The following is a 24,508-nucleotide window of genomic DNA, read 5'->3' as shown; positions in this document are numbered from 1 at the left end:
TGGGAGAGAGAGCCTGCTTGGTAGCCTGCCTTTGTACCGGGCGAGGGCAGGGAGAGTCCTTTGGCTAAAGATGGCATACAATCCCAGCTGGGAGGCTGTGTGAGGACCAGTCCACAGCTTGAGATGCCAGTGTGTGGTTTGCTCGCCAGGAAATGTCTAACGAGCTGGTGCTGCAGCCCTGTTCCAGTTTATTTTGCTGGACACTCCCTAGGCTGTTGTGATGGGTTCCAGCCCACTGGCCTTCTGTGCTGCTAAGCTTCCTGCAGCCTGAAACAGGCTGCTGTGATGTTACTTTTATTGGCATCTATTGGCTCATTGTCCGCTACTCCTGCACAGGAAGAGGACTGTGAAGCCCAGTGCTTGCTGTTGTCAGAGCTGACACTAGCTCCCACCCCGGCTCATTAGTCCTCTCCCAGACCTGCCCCCGATGAGACTTGGTGGGTTTAAGGTTTGAACTCTCAGCCTATGCAAGTGATGCAGCACACAGCACACACATAGTTTGCATAGGGTGTAAAACAGCTTACCCTTTACCTGACTAGGACAAGAAGCTCACAGTTCTAGACAAAATAACGATGCCTACGTGCGTTTCTTTTGCCTCGGTTTCCTCACCACACTGAAGAGTTTGTTGGGTTTATTGGCATCATCTGTGGCTCCTTGGCTGGTTTTGGAGCATAAGCAGATCCCCAGCCATGAAAACACAGCCCTCTCTCTCCTGCCCCAAAGCTGCCTGTCCTACTTTGAGTCACATGAGGTTCTTTGGTCTCACCACTGCCTTCCCATTCATTGATCTTTTGTTCCTCTCCCAATTCTTCTCCCAAGTTTGTTCCTCTCCCAATTCTTCTCCCAAGTTGGTAGACTGGATTATGCTCACTGTACAACAAAAGCATCCTCCTTAGCATGCTTGTTGTTTGAAGGCGCTCGCATAACAACTCTGAGCACAACTCTGTTCTCCCTGGACAGAGGGACTCATCGCAGTGCTGTCTGTGTATTCCTCATGCCTCAGTGCATTACACGATGCAGCAGTTTCCCAGCAGAAACCAGGCCATGCAAGTTGTGCACAGGCTGCTTCCCCAGATTGTCACAGTTGGCGGTCTGGACTTCCAGCTGGTGGAGGGTCATGTGTGTGCATTGTGTGAGTGATACAGGCTCTTTCCTCCTCTGAGCAATGTGTGGGGGTTGGGAATAACCCATCATTGATCAGTGTTCATCCCTAAACCCTTGCCTGACTTGAAATGCTTTTGCTCTTCGTTCTCTTCCTCCCCTCAACTCTGAACAGCTTCTTCCCTTGCCAGCTTCCTGGGCAACTTTCTGCATTGGGTGCATCTCATCCTCTTGGGGAGCCAGCTACCAGGGGTGGTGTTGTGTCTGGACACTAAAAGGGACATTGCAGGCTGGTTTCTGCTGAACAGAATAGTTGGAGCTGCCGGTCCTTTCCCTTCCGAGGTGGGAAGAGCACCTGCCCCCTGAGCAGTGGTGCCGAACTTGGGCACTTATACATCCCTGTGGAGTTGGTCTTGTTAAAACAAGGAAACTGAGTAATGGTCTGAGCCACTAGAGGGCTCTGAAACAGCCCCAGGATATTACATTTTTACGTTTCTGTTTTTCTCGCTAAAACTTGTCTCCCGGAAGAGAATGGGGGAAGGACATTGCCTTTTGCTTGATGGTTTTTCCTAGGGGAGTGGATATGAGATCAAAGATGGAATATAAATAGCAGAGGTGTCAGAGAGGTATCAGGCAGCATGGTGGTGGATTAAATGGTCCTTTTATCTGCTGTTGTCCTGTAATGGCCTTTTGCCTTTAAATAAAACATGCACTAGCCACCTCTGTTTCCTACTAACACAGCATAGGTCAAAAAAACCCCATAAATAAAGGGATCTGTAGTAGGGAGTGGGTTTGGTGATTAGGTATTTAATTGGGGAGCAGGTCTCCTGGGTTTCCTTTGTAGATTAATCAAAAACCTGTTGACCCACCCTCTCTGAGCCTCAGTTTGCCAGTCTGTGAAATGTTAAAAAAAATTAACACATATTTAATGCTAAGTAAGAATGAAATTGGAATAATAATGCTGGTGTTGAGGGTTAGTTAACATTTGCAAAATCACTTTAGGTTTTGCCTGGCCAAGATGTAGTGGAAATCAGGATTAGCAGAGATGTTGGGTTTTTTTTTTGGTTTTTTTTTTAAGGTTTTGAGACTCTCCAGTGCATGTGAAGACTGTGCCTTTGAAACCACACTATCAATATTTTCCTCGTTGAAATCCTTTCCCTGCTGAAAGGATATTAATCTCTTGTTTTAGAGTTTGGCCTACCAGTTAAACTACTATAAATATAATTCACCTGTAAGAGAAGTATAAAATGAAACGTCTCTTCGCTTCCTTGGGACAGGCTGATAAAACTTGATAATGATTCCTGCACTGGACTCCTGTGGACATGGTAGAATTGTACTTGTAATAAATTAGGCTAGTGCTGTGTCCTGCTGTAGTGTAAGGCTGCCTCGGCATGTTCATTATAATCTCCTGCTATCAGGGGATTTAAAAATGAACCGTAAAACTTCATTCCTGGAGTTAAATTTAACAATAGAGGTATCACCCAGGGGCACATCTGTTGCTTTTAGGGAAGAAAAGCAGCCCCTGCTTCGGCTGCTTTTCATTTCCAGAATTGAAACATTACCGCTGCTTAAGCGTGTAGTTCCCGTGTGTGTTGTTTTTTTATGCTTTCTCCCTCCGTGTAGTGGGTGGATGGTGCATGGAACATTTCATAGGTCCATGCCGTACTTATTTTCTTTCTGTTTTTGCAGGGTGACTACGACCCCAGTAAAACCAAAGTCCTTCATTTCAGTATGAACCCAGCAAGCCTGGCCAAGCAGCAGCGGAAAGAAGAGCAGCAGCAACTCCAGGAGGAGTGTGAGAGGCTGAGGGAGCTTGTCAGGGTGCTGGAAGGAGGAGGCTCCATCTCTAATAACCCCGAGGGGGTTGGAAGCTTGCAGTCGCCGCAAGAAATTGCAGGTGCATTTCTGGTTTTTAGTCACGAAGTCTCTTTCCCCTTTGTCGTCACAGTGCTGCCGTTCAAACTGATAATACCCCCCAGCCAAGTTAACTGGGGACCCTGTACATCATTTGGGGCTGGGGTGGGCAGATACGAATAAAAATTGGAAGGCACCAAAGGAAGTGAGCATGGGGTAGCAGCACTATGATGGTTTGATGAAGAGGATGTTTGGGAAGGATAAATAATAATAATAATAATACTTGGTACTTGCACATGATGAATGAAGCATGGACAAAGTGACCTTGCCTGGACAGTGCTGACAGTGGGAAGAGAGGAAATATTTCCCTCTTTTCAGGGCTGGGCTGAGCCCTCGAGGTCTTGTGGACAGCAGAAAATAACTCTCCCTGCTGTGGAGAAACAAGTGGTGGAAATCTTTTCAGACCTAGCTTAAAACAAATTAATATTGTTTATCAGTGTATATGGGCCCCATTAATCACAGCTAAATTCAATATGCTGTGAAAATAGAGTACATCTTTCACTAGGCTTAAAAGCAGCTCGCAAAATCAGAGTCTCTCCCACAATACAGAGCCTGTCTTCCATTCACATACATGAATGAGACCTTTTAGTACAATAACCATGAGGTCAGCACCTCCCATATATACTCTAACTCTGTAAATCAAGGTAACAATATCAGTAGCGTGACCTGTCATCTAGAACAACGAGTGGTGGCCAGGCAGAGTTTATTCACACTGCAGGACCCAAGAGAGCTTATTGTTGTAAGTGAGACCCACACATGCTTGCCCTCAAAGCATCTCTGCTGTAGCTGAACAGACAAATAAAAGAATCTGCACAAAAGGCAGGCAGAGCAGTGAGGAGCTAACCTGTTGTAGTGCTGGTACCCGCAGATGGTCGTGCGCTATAAGGTGGGTGGCCGAGATGGTAGCATTTTTCTCTCAGGCTGTATACACCAGAGATCTGAGACTCAAGCAGTGTCTCAGCCTTGGGTGAAAGAAATTTTGTGATGAGATGCTTTCAGCACAGAAGCATTTTGTAGATAGCTTGCTTGTTTTTCGTTATATCAAGCAACAGTGTTTATTACCAAAAAGAAAGCATTTGCCTTCACGCATTATAGTGGATACTGCTGTAATGCAAATGAAAATTACAACAGAAAATCTATATAGCATACTTGAGGTTGTGGAGTGAAACCTCCCTCTTTGGGGAAGGAAGGGATAAGGTCCCACTGGACCTTAAAGATGCAAAGAGTCTCTCTCCCTAGAGGCATTTGGTTTTGTTTTTCAGTAGCACCCCAAATTGCTAGATATTTTCCAAACACTTAAGGAAGACAAATGCTGCTCACTGGTGCTTCCAACTTAAGATCCCAGTGGAACAGTTGGGCTTCTCAAGGATAACATTTACTGCAATTTGAATCTGAATTTCATAGCTGTTAAGCTACAGTAAACCTGGCTGTTTATTGCCCCATCTCACATTGTGCTGCTGCATAGTTTAGTGTGTCAGATGTTGCAGGTATGTATGTGCATGTCAGTGCTCCTCAAACCCAGTGAGGAGCATCCTAGACAGTGGCACAGAAGATGCAGAGGTGAGACCATCTTTGTGTCTCTGTGACTGGGGTTGAATCTACAGCAGGCAAAGCTAGCCTGCAGCACACCTGCTACAACTGGCCCGGGCAGCCTCTGTGTGTGGCATGCAGCAGATCTGGGAGAGGGAAGACAGCACAGTGGCAGGTAGGGCAGGGAGCCAAAAGCAGAGTAGCAGATCAGACAGGGAGCACAGGGCAGGGAGCTGAAAGCAGAGCAACAGAGCAGGCAGGGGAAGAGGGATTGGAGTGTCACTTGGAGAGGACATGGACTTGATTTGTGACACACCTGCCAGAAAGGTTGGTCCCCACACCGATCTATAGTAATTGGACCATTGCAACTGAGGTATTATATTTCCCGTATATGCCCTCTGGGGTTTTCTACTTGTAATTTCCATCCTGATTCTACTCATTTGGTTTGTGCTTTGCTTCCCATCAAGCCTTTTCCATGCCAGTGTGTTACTAAGTTTGTCATAGCTTACGTGGGATGCGCTTTTAAGCTGTTTTTTCTCCCCCTTTTGAGGATTCAGACAGAAAAACAAACAGCTCTCTGGCGTTCAGCATGCTTTCAGCTTGTCAGAGGCAGTGTGCTTGTGTCCCTTCTCCCCTTAGCCCTCTGCTACATCATTCTGGCTTTTGTTCACAATCTTGTAAGGGAAGGAGGACATTGGTGGCAGCATCTAGCTGGGGTTGCGTGTGCTTTGGTTGCCTTCTCTAGCAGTCATTTATCACAGTCACAGAGGGACTTTGACAGGCTCCAGGTGTCTCTAAGCGCATATGAAAATGTCTCATGTAAACCAAATGGAAAAACAATACCGAGGGGACCTGTGTTTGAAGGATCTCTCTGACCAGGGTGAGGAAAGTCTCACTGTTACTTTGCGTGCAGTCAGATAGGAACTCCTTCTTCCACTGCTTCCTGAACTTGAGTGAATCCCTGCCATGCACAGACCCTATTGACAGTATTGCAGCAAACAACTCAACCCCTTCCCTCTGCTGCAGAACCATGGTTGTCTTCAACGATGTAGTCCTGCAGGGAGGCTCATTCAACTGGTTGAGCATATGGATGTGCTGAATACTTGGGGCCTATACTGCTAGGATATTAGTGCAAACAGTCCAGTTATATTATTTAGCACTGAGGGGGCTAGTTGCACCTTGTCATTGGGTGCGTCTCTGGGACATTCATTATGGCTAGGTACAGACTTTACACGTGATCCAGAGTAAGTGATTGGAAATGGAACCAAACCCATAACTGTACAGAAGTTCGGGTCTGTGCACTCAAATGTATTCAAATTAGGTTAGTTTGGTGTGCTGAACTTCAGTACCAGGTCCCTTATCAAATCATATCAGGTCACTGTCTGCTAGCATCCCAGGTGACTTTGAGGCCCCTTCACCTTGCAGGTAGGTATGCTAGCATTGGCCTGTGCTCAGCTACTCTGGCTGAGTGCCCAGCTGGCCTTGCCCCTGGGCTCTTACAGAGCAGAGTCAGCACAGTGGCTGACAATGGAGGGGGAGAGGGGGCCCTGCAACTTGGTCAGGCTCCCTGGTCTGCAGCCACTTGTGGGGGGCATCGGGGTTCCCAGGTGGGGGTGTGGGAGCCCACCCAGAGACCCCTATGCCTCCACGAGCAGGTGCAGTGCCATGGAGCAGACCCAGCTGCAGATGCCTGTGACTGATGCTACAGAGGACGGGCGATGGGGTAGGGGAGCTCCACTGTGTCCTGCAGCTTGGTCTGGCTCCCTGGATCTGTGCTCACTCGCAGGGGGCATGGGAGACCCTGGGTGGGGGAGCAGGAGTCTGCCCAGGGACCCATGCCCCCATAAGCAGGTGTAGCACTATGGAGCAGACCCATCTGCAGGGAATGGGCAAGTCCAGTAGCCTCTGCTGCCTGCCTGTGGTTGACAGATGCCAACAGTGGGAAGAGGTGTGCTCACCTGTGCCCAGCAGCCAGTCAGGGGTGGTCCACGTGCTGGGCTGCTCTTAGCAACCTCCAGCAGTCCAGGGAACCTGCAGGGCATGCTGGAAGGCATGCGGGGCACCTCTAACCTCTTGACCTCGGGCAGTGCAGGCAGCCTGCCTGCCCTCCCTTCCCTATACTGTGTTCGGTTCTCTCCCAAACTAACCTACACTGCATACAGAAACCTGCAAAAGTTTGATCGATTCTGCCTCAAGCTTTTTGAACGTCTATGCCTAGCCTATGAGTGCAAGGAAGTGTAGACCTACCCATGCTAGTTAAACTGTCTCACTTGAGCATTTCTTGCTGCAGCAGTATAGTATAGACTAATTGTCCAAGTATTAGGTGGGTTTTCAGGCATGCAAAAATGTTCCCCCTGGCTACTACTGGTTCCCAAGCTAGCAGGGGATATATCTGCAGTATGCTCCAGTCACTCAAGGCATAAAAACTAGGGATGCTTAAAAACATAGATGGATGCACATCACAAAAATACTAATGTCTCCCCATGTGGGACATGGGAGATCCAGGGCTAACTCGCCAGCCGCGCTGCCTGCAGGAGTGGCAGTGCTGCCATGCATCTTCCACTGTAACATCCTACAAGGTGGGAACCAGTGGCTTGCTGCAGAAACTCTTCATTAACATCAACTGTAGCTGGTGTGATGAGCAACTTCTGCAGTTCACTTAACCGTGAATTGTAAGGGATCACTTTTCAGTGTCTCTCATGGAAATGATTCTGTACAGAACAGCATGGATTAGAAACTCAGCAGCATCTCTTGCTGCTAGTTGCAGTCTCTATAAAGAAAGGGGAAAGTGCAGCTCCATGCTTTTTGGAGGTTGGAAATCCCTTTCTTGCAGAACTGGATAGGGAAAAGGTGAGAACTAATCCCTCCTCGCAACACAAGAAAAGAGTGACTGTGGGAAGGTAAAGGTGAAGCAAGACAGTGAAAGCCATGTGCAGCTGTGCCTGCAAGTGGGCAGATAAGTGTTTTTATTGTTACACTTCTGCAGAAAAGGACCTGGGGGTTATGGTCGACAGTAATATGAACATGAGCCAGCAGTGTGCCCTTGTTGCCAAGAAGGCTAACGGCATACCAGGCTGCACTTGTAGGGGTGTTGCCAGCAGGTCAAGGGAAGTGATTATTGCCCTCTATTCAGCACTGGTGAGGCCACATCTGGAGAACTGTGTCCAGTTTTGGGCCCCCACTACAAAAAGGATGTGGACAAATTGGAGAGTGTCCAGCAGAGGGCAACAAAGTGGTGAGGGGGCTGGGGCACGTGATTTATGAGAAGAGGCTGAGGGAACTGGACTTATTTAGTCTACAGGAAGACAAGACTAAGAGGGGATTTAATAGCAGCCTTCAACTCCCTGCAGGGAGGTTGCAAAGAGGATGGAGCTGGACTGTTCTCAGTGGTGACAGATGCAGAACAAGGAGCAATGGGCTCAAGTTGCAGCAGTGGGAGTTTAGGTTAGATATTAGGGAAGACTTTCTCACTAGGAGGGTAGTAAAGCACTGGAACAGGCTACCCAGAGAGGTGGTGGAGTCTCCATCGTTAGAGATTTTTTAGATTAGCTAGACAAAGCCTTGGCTGGGATGATCTAGTTGGGGATGGTCTTGCCTTGAGTAGGGGGTTGGACTAGATGTGACCTCCTGAGGTCCCTTCCAGCCCTAATTTTCTATAATTCTAATCCTTGTGCTCTGATACACGCTGAATGGCTTACTGGCAGAAATGAAAAGTTTGGGTTGCCTTTAGCGAGTCATCTCTGTTATGTTCTGCAAGCTTGTGTGATCTGCAGCCATTGCACCCAAGGTTTGAAGGCTTATAATTACAGCAACCAGAAAAGGCATTAAGAACAATGATGTTGATGGTTTTGATAATAATGTATTGGCCATTATTAAATTCTTTCACTGGGCTGGAATGCAGCATGTTTTTCTGATTATGGTTCCAACTCCTGGATAGGCAATAAGGAAATTATTGCTGTGGACGCAAAAGCTCATTAAATGTGACTCTATTAAAAAATCAAGGTTATACTGGACTTTAAATCTCTTTGAGCGTAACCACCAGAGGCTGCAGCACAACTTGGCAACTTGCCATAGAGTTCACTGGTCCTTTTCTCTCATTTATGCGGTAATAGTCTCTATTAAAATGGGTAATACGGCTATTGCAAGGGAGAGTGTTGGAGAGTGGGAGCTATAACAACTTATTGTCCTTTATCCTGCAGTATAACAATTTCACACACAGGGTCATGGAGTATTAATGGGGCAGAGCCGTGGCAGCCCCATTATCAGAATGGTCTCACACTTTCTGGGTGGCTCAGTTCCCTCGCAGTGCCATCTCGGGTCTGCATTGTATAACAGGGAGCTGTGGACCAAGGTCAGGATGCCACCTGGGGTGCTTTTCCAAATTCTTCTCTCTGAAGCAGCCATGCAGATTGTAACAGCTTTGAGAAGTTGGCAAAAGGGAATCGGTGTCCTTGGGGAGCATAGACTTCAATCCTTTTATTCTTTTTTCCAGCCTCTTTTGATTGTCTGCTTCCCTTACCTTTGTCTTGTTTCCTTGGCCCACGTTTTTTTGGTCTTACTTTTCTCTCTCACACATGTGGTTAGGCAGTGGTTTTATATCTGGGTACTTCTAGACCAGTCCCTTCAAGATAGGTGGCAGTACCAGCTAACAGGGGCAAGTTGGTTGTGCCTGTTAATAGGGGAGAGAGTGCTTATGGTGCTGTATGCTTCTGATGGGAATCTCTTCCCCCACTACAGTCCTTGTGAAATGTGGCTCTGTATGTGTTTGCTGCTGAGTATTATAAGTAAAACACAGGATCTTGCTTCGGTTTTTTAAATTTAGTGTTTCAATACTCATTTTCCAATAGCTCTGTTTTATCCTCCCCTTCCCTCCCCTCCCCAGCTTTTTATTCATACTTGATTAGAAATAATGGGAACTCATCTTGTATTTTGGGAAGGTAAATCAGAGTAGGGAAGAAGAGCAGTAACTTGGGTGTCTACCTTGGTCAAGTGCCTGTACCACAAGCTTCTGGAAAAGGAGTATAGTGCCCAGGTTGCATGTCTGCCTACGCTTGGCCATGCACAGAAGCACTTGAAAAACAGATTAAGCTTTTGCCTAACGTGTTCACACTGAAAAGGGAAGTTAAAGTCTTGTTCATAGTTGCAATGTTCTGCCTGTCACTGATTTTTGAGGAAACCAGGGGCAAGAGGGGGGAAAAGAGAATCCTCTGTTTGGAATAGGAGTGATGGATTTCATTAGAATAGGTGCCTGACCCGAGCAGAACCGCAGTGACTGTACAGCAGAGGCTTTCCTTGTCGTCAGTGCCATGTCAGGGCACTGTAATAGAGAATATTAATTGAAATTAAATTGGGTAATAGATTAATATTAAAATAATCTAATCTTGTTGAAGTGACAAGCCAGAGATGTTAAAATTTGTCACTGTCCAGCTTGGCTCTGCTGCTGCTGAATATATGTCTGACTGCAGAGGAGGCAAGGCATGGAGCAGGCGGCAGAAGAAAAGGTTCAGCTGTCCATGTACTGTTGGCTCCGGTGCTTCCTGCCCTCTGTACTGAGGATGTCCATGTTATGGATGCTGTGCCTAAACATGAAAGAATAGTGTCCAGTCCATAGTCATGGATTCTGACTCTGTTTTTTTTAGTTTCTTTGTCTGCTAACAGCATCCTACCTCATGCTGTGTTTCCTCACAAATCTTGCTGGCTAAGCAAGGTTGGATGGCATCAGTGTTGGGTAGGAGGCCCTCCATCTTCATCTCTAAGGGAACATTAGACATTTCTGGAAATGATGGTGATGACACAGTAAGTAAGTTCCCTTGAAGACGGTCACAATTCAGACACCATTAGAGTGCTACAGTGACCTGGGCTTTTGGAGATGCCTCTTTTCTAAATGGAAAATCAAGGTCCAGGCCAGTGGTAGTCACTCAAATGTCCTGGCACTTTTTGTTAGCAGGGTGTTAGCTATGGTATCCTGGCCCTGTCGCAGAATAGATAATCACATCCTGCTCACCCCCCCCCCCCACTAGTATTATAAAAAGAGCAGTTTCACTTCCTGCCTTACGCTATTTGGGATGTTACGTGTGCTGATAAACACAGTAAGAAGCAGCTTCAATTCACTGGCAAGTGAAACGATCCCTCTTCCTTATCTGCGTTGCAGAGATATCGTTGAACCTTAATGTTCAACACGCTTTAATAACCTCAGATGAAAAATGCTATAGAAAAGCAGAGCATGATGAATGCTCAGGAGAGGCAGTGGATGCAGCACTGGAGTGGGACTCAGGTGGGTGCTGTTCTTGTACAGGTTACCAAAGGGCTGTCTCCTGGGATAAGTTACTTCATCCCTCAGTGCTCTTGCATGCCAGTCAGGGATAAGTATACCAACCGTTTTGGGTGGTGCTTCAGTATCTACAGAAGACAAGTGTGGTGGAAGAGCTAGGTGATGCATTGCTACTTGTGGTGCTCGTTTTTCCACTTCAGACCACGTAGACCAATATAGGAACTGAGTAATGCACTGGGGCTGTGCATAAGCTCATGTCGGACTCCGATTTCCTTCCCTGTCATAAGTGTGCCTTCTTCCAATCCAGCACTATATATAGCTAGTTGGCATTGTTGGGTGTACGTTCGTTTGTCCGAAAGACTTTAGCCAAAGATGGTGTTTCAATATCGACTGTGTCACAGTTGTCAGTAGGCATTCTCCATAAATCCCCTTCACATTATCCGGTTAGGCAATGAAATCGGATGGCCCAGCCAGAAAGGGAAAATATTTTATGAAGTGGAACCTTAACTCCTCAAGTGCCCGTTTATTTCCTGAACCAGCAGCTCTATGGTTTTTTAATTGCAAGTGCTCTGCTGTTCTTTTTCCTTGCCTTCAAAGTCACCAGAGGGGCTTAATATAGCCCCATCTCCCAGTGCGCATGGAAACATGGTACCTCATATGGTGTGAAAGCCATAAATGCATATAGAAAATCTTCCAAGGTAAAGAAAATCTTTCAAAATGATGTGCATTACCCAGATGGATACCTGTGTCCTTTATAGACCACACAGGGCTTCAGTCATACACCACCAAAATACATTTACTCACAATTGGAAATAATGCATCTTTTCTGAGGCAATACATCATGGACCAATTAAAAAAGGAAAGAGACAGGCCCCAGAACCCGACTTAGTGTGCAGTGAAAGACAAAAACCCAGGCAGTCTGATGGTAGCTGCTGACTGAAGAAATCCCGGAGGACACCTCAGCCTTGCGGATCGTTGGAACCGTGTGATGTGAGGCTCCAGCAAGACACAGCAGGGACTTTCAAAATCCACCTGCTGTCTGGGGAGCCAGAGGTTTGTAATAAATCCTGTAACTTAGTACTGTTGTATCTACTGAATCTGTAATACTTGGCATCAATCAAATGTTACCCCATGGAGTGCACTTATCCTTCATGAAGAGCAAAGGAGCTGCAGGTTTTCCTCCTTCACCCTCTCCTCCTCATAACTAGTTGGGACTTTTAAGAAGCCCAGGGTTGCTCTGCCCTTCTGGAGGGGGCGCAGGCATTGCTGTGCGAACGCGTCTGTAGAGCTCTAGAGACCCCTAAAGTTCTGTATGACGTGGCCTTATTTTACTTATTTTATGCATTTAAAAAGTGGCTGCCATCATCTCTCTGGGCACTGCATAAAAGTGAAAAACAGCCATTAAAGCCAGAGCCACTTGGCCTCTTCGTCCACAGACAGGGAAAGCAAAATAACCCCACAAGATACACTAGGATGGAAAAGAAAGTATAAAATGGGCAGAGACCAAATGACGCAAGCAAACCTGGAAGGATAAAAGGACTGCAGCGGGCATATTCAAGAAAGTAGTTCCCTGGAGGAGGGTGCAAGAACCCCAGAGGTCCAGCTGCCATCAGGGTGAAACCTCTGAAGGAGGAGCCCAATCAGGGGTCAGTCGTCCTTCGGGAGCATCCCCTCGGAGAGAAATAGTCACTTGGGGAGCTTTTACATGTGCTCTGACACGTTCTGATTAGGGCGCGTTGGAGCGGACCCAATTGACCGGGTCTGCTGGAGCATCCTAATGGGAACGCTGTGGCGTGCTGCCGTGTCTCATGTATCCTGCTTCCCATGTTTCAGAGTGGTGGCAGGGGGACCCCTTCTGCCATTTTGAAACTCGGGGTGCTGAATACATGCGATGCTGTCAGCATTTTAATTAAAGCAGCTCTCAGGAGCCGCTCTAATTAATATATACCCCTCCTACCCACACCCCAGAGCATGTGTACAGGTGTCCTTGTTTCCTATTTGGGTATCCTTGCATTCACTGTAGAATTAATGGTGTGACATTTGTCTTTTAGAGGTCACGTTTGCCTGAGGCAGGTGTCACGCAAGCCTGGATGTTGCTGATGGAAAAGCATTTAGTGGGGTAGGTGTTCTCCAACCATAGCCAGATTACTAAGAAGGTTGGTGAAGAAGAAAAACGGTGTTAGGCGACATATTTATAAGTCTCTGCTCCCTGGTGGCTTATAATCAAGGGCTAGGCTGAGCGACACGTGAAGGGGGGAGTATACACAACCCTATACCTAGCTGCAAAGTATACCACTTCAAGCTCCAGAAGGTGCCTTGTCCCCTGCTCTAGCTGGAAGCAATACTGCCAAAGCCTAGGTCCTCTGTGGGTTGTGAAGTCAGTGAGAAATGAAGGGATCTGAAAGCTCTCCCTTTCTCATGCTTCACCCCACACCTCCCAGATCCCACACCCGTTGCAATAGCTGTGCGATAGATAATGGCCACGGTTCTTCTACATGCCCCTTTCTGCTGATGGTTTCCGTCTCAAATAGATGCAAGCTGGCAAGTGTTACTGTGTTTACCCCGTAGGTTGCAGTAAACTTGGCTGTCCTGCTTGCTTCTGAGCTTTGCCTCGTGTACATTTGAAACGAGATCCAGATACGCTGATGTACAGCCCCTTTTGCTGTTGGTGGTATTAAAAGCCTGGATGTTTACGCTGGATCCCTCTCTGCATCCCCGCAGATCAACTTCAGAAACGGAAATGCGGTGTGATCTCCAGCTGCCCTTCGGATCCTGGGAGGTTGTGATATGAGCTGCCTGTTAAAGCAGTTTACATCACAGAGCAGCTTTTGATTAGGAATGATGTTCCATAAGGCCCCTGGACGTACACAATTGAAAATGCTCTTTCATTCATCAGCAGGATTGAGAAGAAAGGCTTGTGCTGATGTCTCAAATTCGGGCCAGCACAATTTCCCTGACATTCGAAAAACCAGCCTGCCGGCATGGCAGAATACTCCAGCAGGGGAGAGCCTTAGATCTTTGCTCTGCATCTTGTCAATGTATTGTTTCTCCTTGAAATCAAAGCTTGATAGCTTTATGAAGAGCGCTGAGTTGTGGAAATCTGCTGGGGAGAGGCTTTGCTTTGGGTGACCAGGTTACAGAAAAAATGTATTCAGACACATGGTGTCAATGAAGCGGAGGTTACTTGGCTGGGGATATTTAGAGTTTGTTGGAGTAAACGAGGAAAGGCAAATGGAAAGAGGAGGCGTTGGGTGTTCTGGGCTCACCCGCAGTTTCTGTCTTGACAGAATCCAAGATGTTCTTACTATGAAAGGAGCACATCAGGGGGCAGGGGTGACATGACTTGCTTCATTCATTTTTTATCTCCAAAACCCCACTTTTTCATTTCCAGGTAAATATACTTTGCTGGCAGCTGAAATCCACCTGCCTTCACAAAGCAAAAAAAAAGTCCTTAAACTTGAACTCCCAGATGAGAGGGAAACATGGCATTTGGAGAGGGAGAAAGAGAATACCTCTTGTTTGCTTCCAGAGCCTTAGAGAGGAGTGGGATAGAAATGATTTGCATAACCCAAGGCAAAACTGTGTCTTCTGGGTTTGCTGCTTGTCTTTTTGTGAAGCCTTTCCTCTTTGGGAAGAATAGCCCCCGTTTGTACTCCCACAGTCCTGAAATCATTGCTGTGATTATTCCGGGGTTGTAAATGATGTAAGATCAGGCTGTGTTTCTGTATTCTGGAGTAGTGGCTGTATTTAAGAAGTTTATATTTGACAAGAAAGTTGATGACACTGCATTATGTGAATTTGATGTGCAAACTTGTCACTAAAGTGTAAACATGGTGACAGCAGGACCAGCAATTCCCAGCCTAATCAAGTAAACTGAGTAACACATTCTTTGAGCTATGGAGTAATAGACACTGATTTCCATATTAAATGAGGGAAGCTACACAAATCCAACAATTAAGTTGATATTTTAATCACACAAAAGTCAGGATATTCAAAGTTATGGTTCCTGCAGCAGTTGGATTGGCACTTGTATGTGTTTGTTATATTTTCAGTTACTTTATTTGCTATGTATTTAATGTGCCTTAAAGCATGTTTGGTGATAGCCGAATCACAGCTCTGATGGGAAATGTAACTGAGTTTACTGAATTTGAACCACTAGAATTTAGGGAATTCATAGTTATGTTTGAAACCAAAAATAAATCACAGGCAGTGATGTCCTGGTTGGCATGTTTTCTGCAGGTGAGGCCAAATCCAGAGGCCACAAAAGTTAATGAAAATAAAATCATTGATTTTGATTAGCTTTGAATCATATCTTTAATTTCCTTGTTTTCCTTTAAAGGACAAAAATATATTTAATATCACTTTTTGATGCAAAAATTTGCATTGATGGATGGAGTCTGACCTAGGTGCATACACTGGTTGCGGCACCTATTTTGCATTCAGATATACATGGCTACATGCAGCGATGGCTAGCTCAGCATGCTGTTGTGCTGATGTATGGGTGCTTGTTCCCTGTACTTACTGAAAACTATTCACATGCCAAGTCTGAAAGGTTTGTTTTTTATAATAATCCTTGTTTGAATTAGACTACAAAAAGAATGTGTCTGAGGAGTTTAACTGATAGGTACACTTTTCTTCCTAATGATGAATAGCATTTCAGATGCCTAAAAAATGGTGAAACTAAGTTTTTTTGGGGGGGGGGTTGGGTTTTTTTTATCAGATTTCCCAAATCAAATCCCTTCCGGGCTGAGAACAAACAGGAGATATTAGCCCCAAAGAGAAATGATTTGGAAAGCAATTAGTGTGTGAATGTAGAAACTCATCATTATTTTTGCCGTCTTAATCATGATGCTAATATTGTTACCATGACTCTGTAGTATTGTGGTAGCATTTTGGATTTGGTGCTGACATAAAATTTATTTATGAAGGGAGAGCTCTTTACACTTAATATCTTCAAACCCTCCCCTACCTGTTTTGTTAATGCCAAGATCTGCTTGGCAGCTGTTGCAGAAAGTTAATGACTGAGGGCCCTGGAGGATTAGTAGAAAGGAAATTAGTTCCCAGGCTACAGACCCTTCTCGGAGAACATCCAGAACAGCGTCCCCTTTCTTTTAAATAGGGTGCATGCCCTGGCTCAGGTGTCTCTGTTGAGAGCAGCCGTGGTCACTTTACATGGCCAAAAGACAGTCTCATACACAAAAGAGATCCAAGACCCTCTCAACACCTTTTAAGTTAAAGCCAGCACTGTCCTCTCCCTCTGGAAATGTATTGGCAGCCAGTGCAGAGTAGTGAGCATTACTGTAATGAGCTTTCGACATGTGTTACAGCCTAATAAGTGGACACAGCAGTCTGTGCTAGCTTTGGCTTCCCTGCAGCCTCCACTTGCAACTCTGTTGTAGAGCCTGTCATGCTAGTGTGACCTCCTGTTGTGCTTAACGGTACAAGGGTCAGAACAGGGAGGAGAAAGTCATGCCTGTTTCTGCCTGAGATTAATAAAAGGTTCTTGACCACAACTTCTGCCTGGACATCTAAAGTCAGCGCAGGATATATAAATGCTATGAGGTGTGTGCTCCATCGGTCAGTCAATGATGATGTTGATTTGGCCACATCCTTTAGCTAGCTCCTTTGTGCTCTCTCCAAGGCCTCTCAAGTAAGCAGTGGGTCTTTCTTTCCACTGGAAAGCCAAGTCTGCCATGGTGGGGGCATACTGCAGGATGAAATTAGCCTACAAAATACCCAGCGCTGATTTTCTCGGTAGCTTTTTATACGGCGTTGGATAGAAAGTCTTATTTCACATCCCTGTGATACCAAGCCTAGCAGGTTCAGCATAGCCAGTTCTGCGGGCTAGTAACCGCTGAGAACTGCCCAGAGGTGATCAGATACTTCAATATAATATACTTGCTTAAATAAAATAGAAGAAACTTCCATAACGAAAAGACCAGAGGCACTCGAACGTCATCATCCACCCTCGCTAAAGCCTGGAAATGTGTGGTCAAAATCTTGCAGTTAGCAGTATCAAAGGCAGCTCAAAATCTAAATGGATCGGCATGGGCACTTTGAATACGTTGCTAATGGTGATGATGTGTACATCCCTTTTCAGACTTTGTTGTAATGCTTTTTTGGATGATAATGAAATGAGAGAAAAATTGGATTTTTTTTTTTAAAGTCAACTTTCCTCTGCTAAGGACAGGTTATTAGACCAGCAGTAGGGATTCTCAGCAACGTAATAGGTATATGCCAGTGTAGTTTCATTTGTAGCCACCATTTTAGCCGACCCCCTGAAGTGGTTAAATTTCTTCCCCTCAGAAGTTTACCTGCCTAAAATGTGGCAAGTATACCAAATGCATTGTTAGCTCCTCTGAGTATGAACTTGGGGCCTGGTGGTGTTACTATTGTTGGGCATTCCCGACTCTCTTCATTCTGAATACATTCATCAGGAAAGGACCTGCTTTAGGATCTTACTTAGGATCCTTCCCCTTTCGCTATCGCTCGGCACAATGGGGCACTAGCTTGGTATCTGACGCAGTTTCCATGAACAGTCTCAGAGTTTTCAGTCAGGTAGAAAATGTTTAGCAGGAAGTTTCCCCAGGCTTTGTGCTAGGTTTTGTCCCAAGCCAAATAAAGAGAACCTCTGCAGTAACTGGAAATGGACCTCAGTTCAACAAAGAGAAGTGCAAAGTGCTTCACCTGAGCAAGAAGAACCATGAATGCACTTACAGGCTGGGGGATGACCTTCTCAGCAGCGGAAAGGGATCTTGGAGTCATAGGTGACTCCAAGCTGAACGTGAGTCGTCAATGTGACGAAGTGATCAACAAGGCCAACTGCACTTGATCATGCATTAGCAGAGGCATAACGAACAGGTCCAGGGAGGTGATGCTTCTCCTCTGTGCGACACTGGTCAGGCCATAGGTGGAGTACTGTGTCCAGTTTTGGGTGCTGCACTTCAAGAGGGATGCGGAGAATCTTGAGAGGGTCCAGAGGAGGCCGCTCGTATGGTCGGGGGCCTGCAGGCAAGGCCCTACGAGGAGAGACTGAGGGACCGAGATCTCTTCAGCGTCCGCAAGAGAAGGCTGAGAGGTGATCTTGTGGCTCTCTATAAATTCATCAGGGGAGGGCAGCAGGGAATAGGAGATGCTCTATTTACTAGGGCACCCCCTGAAGTAACTAGAAACAATGGCCACAAGTTGACGGGGAGCAGATTTAGGTTGGACATTAGAAAGAACTTCTTCACAGCGAGGGTTGCCAGAATCTGGAATGGGCTTCCACGGGAGGTGGTGCTCTCCCCTACCCTGGGGGTCTTCAAGAGGAGACTGGACAAGCACCTGGCTGGGGTCGTCTGACCCCAGCGCTCTTTCCTGCCCAGGGCAGGGGTTGGACTTGATGACCTACTAAGATCCCTTCTGACCCTAACATCTATGAATCTGTGACTCAGTAGGGGAAGTGACAGTACCTTAGCTGCACTTCATATAGATCAATGGCTACGTGCCCCAGCTCTCCGACCTTATATTTGTTAAAAATGGAGAACCAAACACTTACCAGTCCCTGCAGCATTGTAAACAGTGCAGCACAGCTACCTCTATGTTATGGGTGTCATTAGCAAGGGTATTCCTTAATGGTAGTGCAAAAGAACAATTTGCAAAGAGTAGCAGAAAATGCTTACCATAAAGTTGTGCTGAGAGCTATAAAAAGTCTTTCCCTGCTGTGCTTATGGTTTAGGGTTGGAACATTTGACACTTAACAAAATCTGGCTAATTCCTTGTTGTTTCCCTTTAATGTTCGGAAGACGGGGAGGGTCGCTCATGACAAGCTGTAGAAGTGTTACAACATTAAGTGAGGTTTTTTTCTAATTGGAGAGTCCCTCGGATGATTTACTTTCCAGCAATTTGAGTGCTGACTGGGTTGAATGTGTCAGCAGCACTGACCAGTGCAGTGCAGTCCTGTCAATGCAAGTTCTGTTTTGCTCTTCAGAAATCGAGAGGTGAAACCTGTTCCAACAAGGAGAGACTGTGATGAGAAAAATTATAGCTGCAGCCAGCCATGCTAGAGACTTCACCATCTGCTGTGAAGTCTGTGGCTTGAATTCCAGCACGATGGGTAGCAAGCATAATGACGGTAATGCTTTGGACTTCTGTTGTACTTTCCATCCAAGGGTCTTAAAGCACTTTACAGACACTTATTTCACCTTACGACACCTTTGGGCAGTCAGTGTTAGGGTCCTCGCCACTCTTTTCTTGTTTGCAGAGTGGAAAGAAATTGTGTGTCACTAATGTTTGACAACAGTTCCTTCCTTCCTTCCATTACCTGGGGTGGCTCCAGAAAAAAAGTTAAAACCTCATACTTAAGGTTTGTGGGTGAATTTAAGTCAGGGATGCAGGTAGGAGGAATAACTTGGCCAGAGCTATAACTGTAGGAGGCAGGACTGGGAACCATGTTAACAGTGTATGTGCAGGCTTACATTGGGGTCATTGTAAAATCCCGGGGCTCAAAGACAAGTTCAGGTGTAACTGCTCGGAACTGTCCTTTCTGGCCATCATGTGTTTAAGAATAGCACAGAAGTGCTGCTCCATGCTTGTAAGCCAAAGGAGCTGTTTAATTCAGCATCCTGCCATCTTTTTCAGGGTTTGCAGCCTCTGATGTACAAGCCTCCCATTTCGGTAGTGTAATTTGGGGGAACTATAACTCAAGCTGAGCCAGCCTAACTGAATCAGTTCCTGGAGAACCGAGCGCCTCTTCAGTATGTCGTGCAGCCACTGGGGTTGGGGACCGCAGATTCCTTCCACTTGGAAATCAAAGGGAAACCACTGGATGAGGTCGCTGAAAGAAGCCAATGCTATTCAGCACGCCTGAGAGGAGACACTGTGCTGAGAAAGATGGTGGGGGAGTATGTTTTTGGGGGATAAAAGACAGTTACTTTCAAAGGCTTGTAAACAATAGGTTGGAAGAAGCGGGGAAAATGCTCTGCTTAATTATTGCTGGGTACAAAGTGTGCTTCTCTCTGTTATTTACTTAATCTTAAATGCCAGATACTAAAGGCACCTGCAGCATTAACTGTTTAATTGGACTTATAAAGAAATTGTGTAATTTAGTTATGTAGTTTACAGACACATACTGAGGGTTAAAAAACAAACAAACCCAAAAACCAAACCAAACCCAAAACCCCACCTGGGCTGGGCTGTCTTTTCAGTCATTCTGCTTTATAGATACTCTCTCCATCCATCATTTGTTTCTATTGTACACTTGGGTGTGTTTGGAGTACTCTCTCTGCACCATATTTCTTTCAAACATAAGAAAACTCTTCCCAGGTTCCCATAACATGCTGCTTCAGTTGTTCTGTTCCTGGTTGATTTAGCTTCTGCTTTCTTCATTTCCTTCTCAATTCCTTTAATTGAGTTTGGATCAGATGCTCTGTGTTGGCCAAGGCACTCAAATTTAAACACTGCCCACCTGTGACTAATAACTGAATTTGGCCCTTCCTCTTCCTCTTCCTGGCCTGCATGCTTTTTGATGCATGCCCTGGATGGTTATTCCATTAAGAACAAAATGCCTTCCAAACCTTTCCTCTCCAAGGGGATCATTTTTGTTGCCAAAGCCTTTATTCGATTACCAGGCCTATTGCGCAGCCAAGGAAACCCACCTTACCAATCCCTCTAGCAAAGACAGCCCTGCTGCCTTCAGCACTGGGTAATGATGGGAAGTAGCCTGTCCTTATGCTGTCAAGGCTTGTCCTTTTCTCTACGGTGCATAGGAATTCCACAGAAGTAGGAGATGGGTTTTTTATTTCATCGCATTTCAACACTTTGAACGCTTACCCCCTCTTTCAGGGTGCCCGAAGCAAATAATGGTCACAATGCCTCGGTGTCCAAAGGGCCCATTATCTTTGCAGGCACAACTTCTCTTCTGACCCTCAGTTCTTATCTCTATTTTCACATCGATATCAGCAGCATTATGCCGTTTAAGTGGTTGGCGGCTTTCCGTGCCTTACACCTCCTATTTTCTTCATCTTTAGGTGCTTAAAGCTGTTGACGTCTCTTTTCGCAGATATCCCAATAGCTTTCTGGAAGCGAGATACTGTTGTGTTTCTCAGAGCTTTGTTCTTTGTTTGTGGCTAGTCCTGTCTCAGCAGTGCCCTTTTCTTTTCCAATGATGATATTTAGCCCTCACATAGTGTTTTATCTCTTCAAAGAACTGGGTAGGCATTAGCTAATTAAGTATATATAACATGTGGATGGAAAACTGCGGCGGATCATAAAATAGTTTCCAGTTACTTAAGCCAGTGTAAAATCTGATTCAATTTCTAATTATTTCTTGAAAATGCTGTGCCCCGTGACACGCATCAAGACAGGAGGGTCAGAGGAGCAAGCCAGAAGCCCAGGCAGCTGCAGCCAAATAGCGAGGTTTATGCGGTTACATTCTGTGTTATTGCTAGACTTGTTTTGAAGGCACACACTAAGGTAATAAAACAAGTGCCACTAGCTACAGCTCTCTGATCTTTCCTGTTTTGATACATATAATCAAGTCTGCATTTCCTGTTGGAATTTTCATTAAAATTGCAGCCCCAGTGATTACACGCCTGCCTAAATCTCAGATATTTTTAAATAGCACCGTATAGCATAGCTTCCTTGTTTACAGTGTTATGATTAAGTGAATTTTATCTGAAGTCATCTAAGGCATTAGTGAAAATCTTAGGAACTTTGCTTTTTTTTTTTTAAAGCTTTGTGTCATTGAACAGCTGCATATAATACAAGCCATCGGTTTATTTGTTCGTTATCTTTTTCTTCTCGGTACGGCATGCTTTAAATGTTTGCAGCTAGCTCAAGCAGCAGCTCAATTACATGATTTCTTTATGATTTCTGTTAAGCCATTAATCGATTTTTTGTTTTTGTTTTTATTTTGTTTTTGAAACCTGAGTCGGAATAAATAAAACGGGGAGAACAGCATGATTAAGGGCACTAATAAAAGCACACCAGACTTGTTTTCAGCTCATTGCAAACTTTTGGAGGCAACTGTTGATCATGTACGTCAGTCGAAATGCTTTGATGATAGAACTGACATGCGCGTACCTAGCAGGAAGATCATAATGCCTGAAGGATGAAAATGCTTCGAGGGAGATCATGCCGTCACTGATGGTCATTGCCAGCTGCGCTCCAGGGATTCTGTTTAAAGTATTTTCAGCTCTTCTTTTAGATTTTCGAGTAGTGCTCAAGTCTGTATATGTTTGTTTTAGTGACTTGGGCTGTTAACTTTTCTAATATTTCTATTCCTTTTACTTGCTATTTAAAAACCTGGCAGAAATCTGCTGTGTTTGTTGCAAACACTACAGGAAGATTTCTAAATCAAAACATTGTGGGAGAGAGAGTGGCTGAAGTAGCAGATGGCTTTCCTATCTCTAACTTCTCTGGTTCTTTGAAAGAGCTGACAAAAAATGAACAGGTTTCTATAAATAACTACATTTGGTAAAAAGCTGTTTGTGTGCATGTGTGTAGTTTTGTTCCTAAACTACTTGATAGCATTCCTTTTAGTTGTTAATTGAAAAAATAAAACTAATTTTGGTTCTTTTTTTAATCATATAGTTATGGTGATGGTGACATAATGGGTCCCATGAGTAGGACACAATCCTAGAAGGCTGGAGATCCAGGAGCAATGCAAGCTCTGCATTGGCTCCATTTCCAGCTTGAGCGCTCTTCGTCTCAGTTACCCTTTTATAAAAGGGGGACAGCATTTATAAAACCCTTTGAGCTCTCCAGGTGAGATTGCTGGGTGATGACCAGATATATTCTTAATGTTGCTGTTATTTCATTAGCAATAAAATGTATTTTCACGTGACATCTCCCACTTGCAAATGAGATTACAGTGTTAGACGTAGCACACGGCATGTGGGGCAGCTTGGCGTTGTTATTCAGATATTGCGCTGCATGTTCTCGTGTACCTTATAACTTATGCAGTTATGGGAAATGAAATGCTTTGAACGTACGTGAGAGCAGGGTGGGAAGGGCTGTGGGCTACAGATGCTTGTCCCGATTCTCTCAGGGAATTGATTGTATGTGTTACACTTACCTGACCTCAATGGACAATCCCCACTCAGTCCTTTAGATGAAGAGGGAAAATCTGTAAGGTTGGGGAAAGTATTAAAAGTCTTTTGCAGAGGTTGCTAACGCATACAAGCAAGCCAGCCTATAGCATGGCCTTTAGTGGTAATTTTTCTTCAAGCACAGATTGTACTTTACTGAGCTTGGTCATTGATTTAGTTGAGTAACTACTAGCCCTTAGTTATGGATCCCACATACAGGGAACTTGTGTGTGCGTCTCAGTCTTCCTCTCCTCCCTTGCCCCATCAATACAATTTTTTTCTAAAAATCCAGCAGAGCTGTTCCAGCAGTTTGCTCCATTAACAGCGAGTAGCACTTTCTCCGTGACACTCAACTCCATGGACTCCCTGCGGGAAGGATTTAGAAGAGTGCAAATAGAAACCTTTTGAAAAGTCTTCCCTCATCAAAATGAATCTCAGTCTTGGAAACAGAGGGGCACCTCTGCATGTGCTCCAAAACATGCTGATTAGAGTGCACTGAAGCAGACTCGATTAATCGGAGCGCTTCGGTGTGCTGCAGCATCTCGTGTATTCAGTGCCCCTGCATTTCAAAATGGCGGCAGGGGCGCTTTACTCCTGCCGCCACCATTTTGAAATGCAGGGTGCCAAATACACGATATGCTCTATGGGTTTTAATTAGAGCAGCTCTACTTAAAACACCTCTTCCACCCCCAGCCCAGAGCACATGTAAAAACGCAGTCTTGGTGTATGTGGTTGCACCTCAAATGTGTGATGATTGTTGGGAATCAAAGCTTGGGGAAGGATATGCAGCTCTGATCCAGCTCCAGAAAGAAAATGCCCTTCCCGTCTAACAATTGAGGATCTGATAAGGAATGAGCTGGGAGAGATCAGAACAATGCTAAGCAGCAAACAAATGATCATTTAAACCACAGATACCCAGGGAGGAGAGGAAGGCAGAAGGAATATGGGGTATGGATATAGAAAATGCAAATCTTGTTTGAAAAGAATAATGAAAGTGTTCTGGGGTAGGCTATCCTTGGAGCCTGCTACAGCAGCTGCTGTTGGCAGAGCTTGCTGCGATAAGCATGTCAGACTCCCAAGGGATTCCCAAAATGCTCTGTAAACTTCAGAGCTATACAGACTATATAGAGGGATTGCTTCATCCATCACAAAAATGCATCCATGCCTAGCAAGAAATATAATAACTATTTAATACCACACACCAATCCTACATGTTGTTGAGGGCAGAAAGTGAAGAGAGTGTCTTTTTCTGAGCTGAAACTGCAGAGGGATTTTAAATAGGTGGGATGAAATGAGCTGGATTTGGAATGGGTTCAGGATGCTAGGTTTAAAGGTATAACTCTTACCTCCCTTCCAAAAGTTAAAAAACGCCATGCAGGACATATGCTGGGCCTGTGCTGCTTTTTACATTGGCTCTGTAAAGTGGTGCCTGCAGTAGGATAGTGCACCCCTGTGGGCTGATTGAACCCACTGTTGTGGCTCTGCTTATGGTCCCCCACAAATCCCCAGTCATAACATTCATGTGCCTGCATATCATGGGAGTGTAGGTGCAAGGCTGCAAAGCTTATGAGTTGTGAGTTTGGTACCTGCTAACAATTTTGTTTTAGGAGAGTGATGCCGAGGG

The 24,508-nt window shown here is 45.3% G+C and overlaps 1 protein-coding gene across 3 annotated transcripts in view; it reads left to right on the top strand.

The window, feature by feature from the left end:
• The window catches only part of MAD1L1 (mitotic arrest deficient 1 like 1), a 496,400-nt gene that overhangs the window by 337,335 nt on the left and 134,557 nt on the right, over positions 1–24,508 (top strand). For all 3 annotated transcript variants that reach the window (XM_090024470.1, XM_090024471.1, XM_090024469.1), the window contains one exon: positions 2,791–2,998. In XM_090024470.1, the coding sequence (XP_089880596.1) occupies positions 2,791–2,998 (208 nt within the window). The remainder of the gene's footprint in view (positions 1–2,790; positions 2,999–24,508) is intronic.

The sequence above is a fragment of the Crocodylus siamensis genome, chromosome 12 (assembly GCF_052110815.1).
Source record: "Crocodylus siamensis isolate JL-2025a chromosome 12, ASM5211081v1, whole genome shotgun sequence".
NCBI classification, from domain to species: Eukaryota; Metazoa; Chordata; order Crocodylia; family Crocodylidae; genus Crocodylus; species Crocodylus siamensis.
The sequence above is the reverse complement of the archived record's forward strand: the minus strand, read 5'-3'. Positions and strand labels throughout refer to the sequence as shown.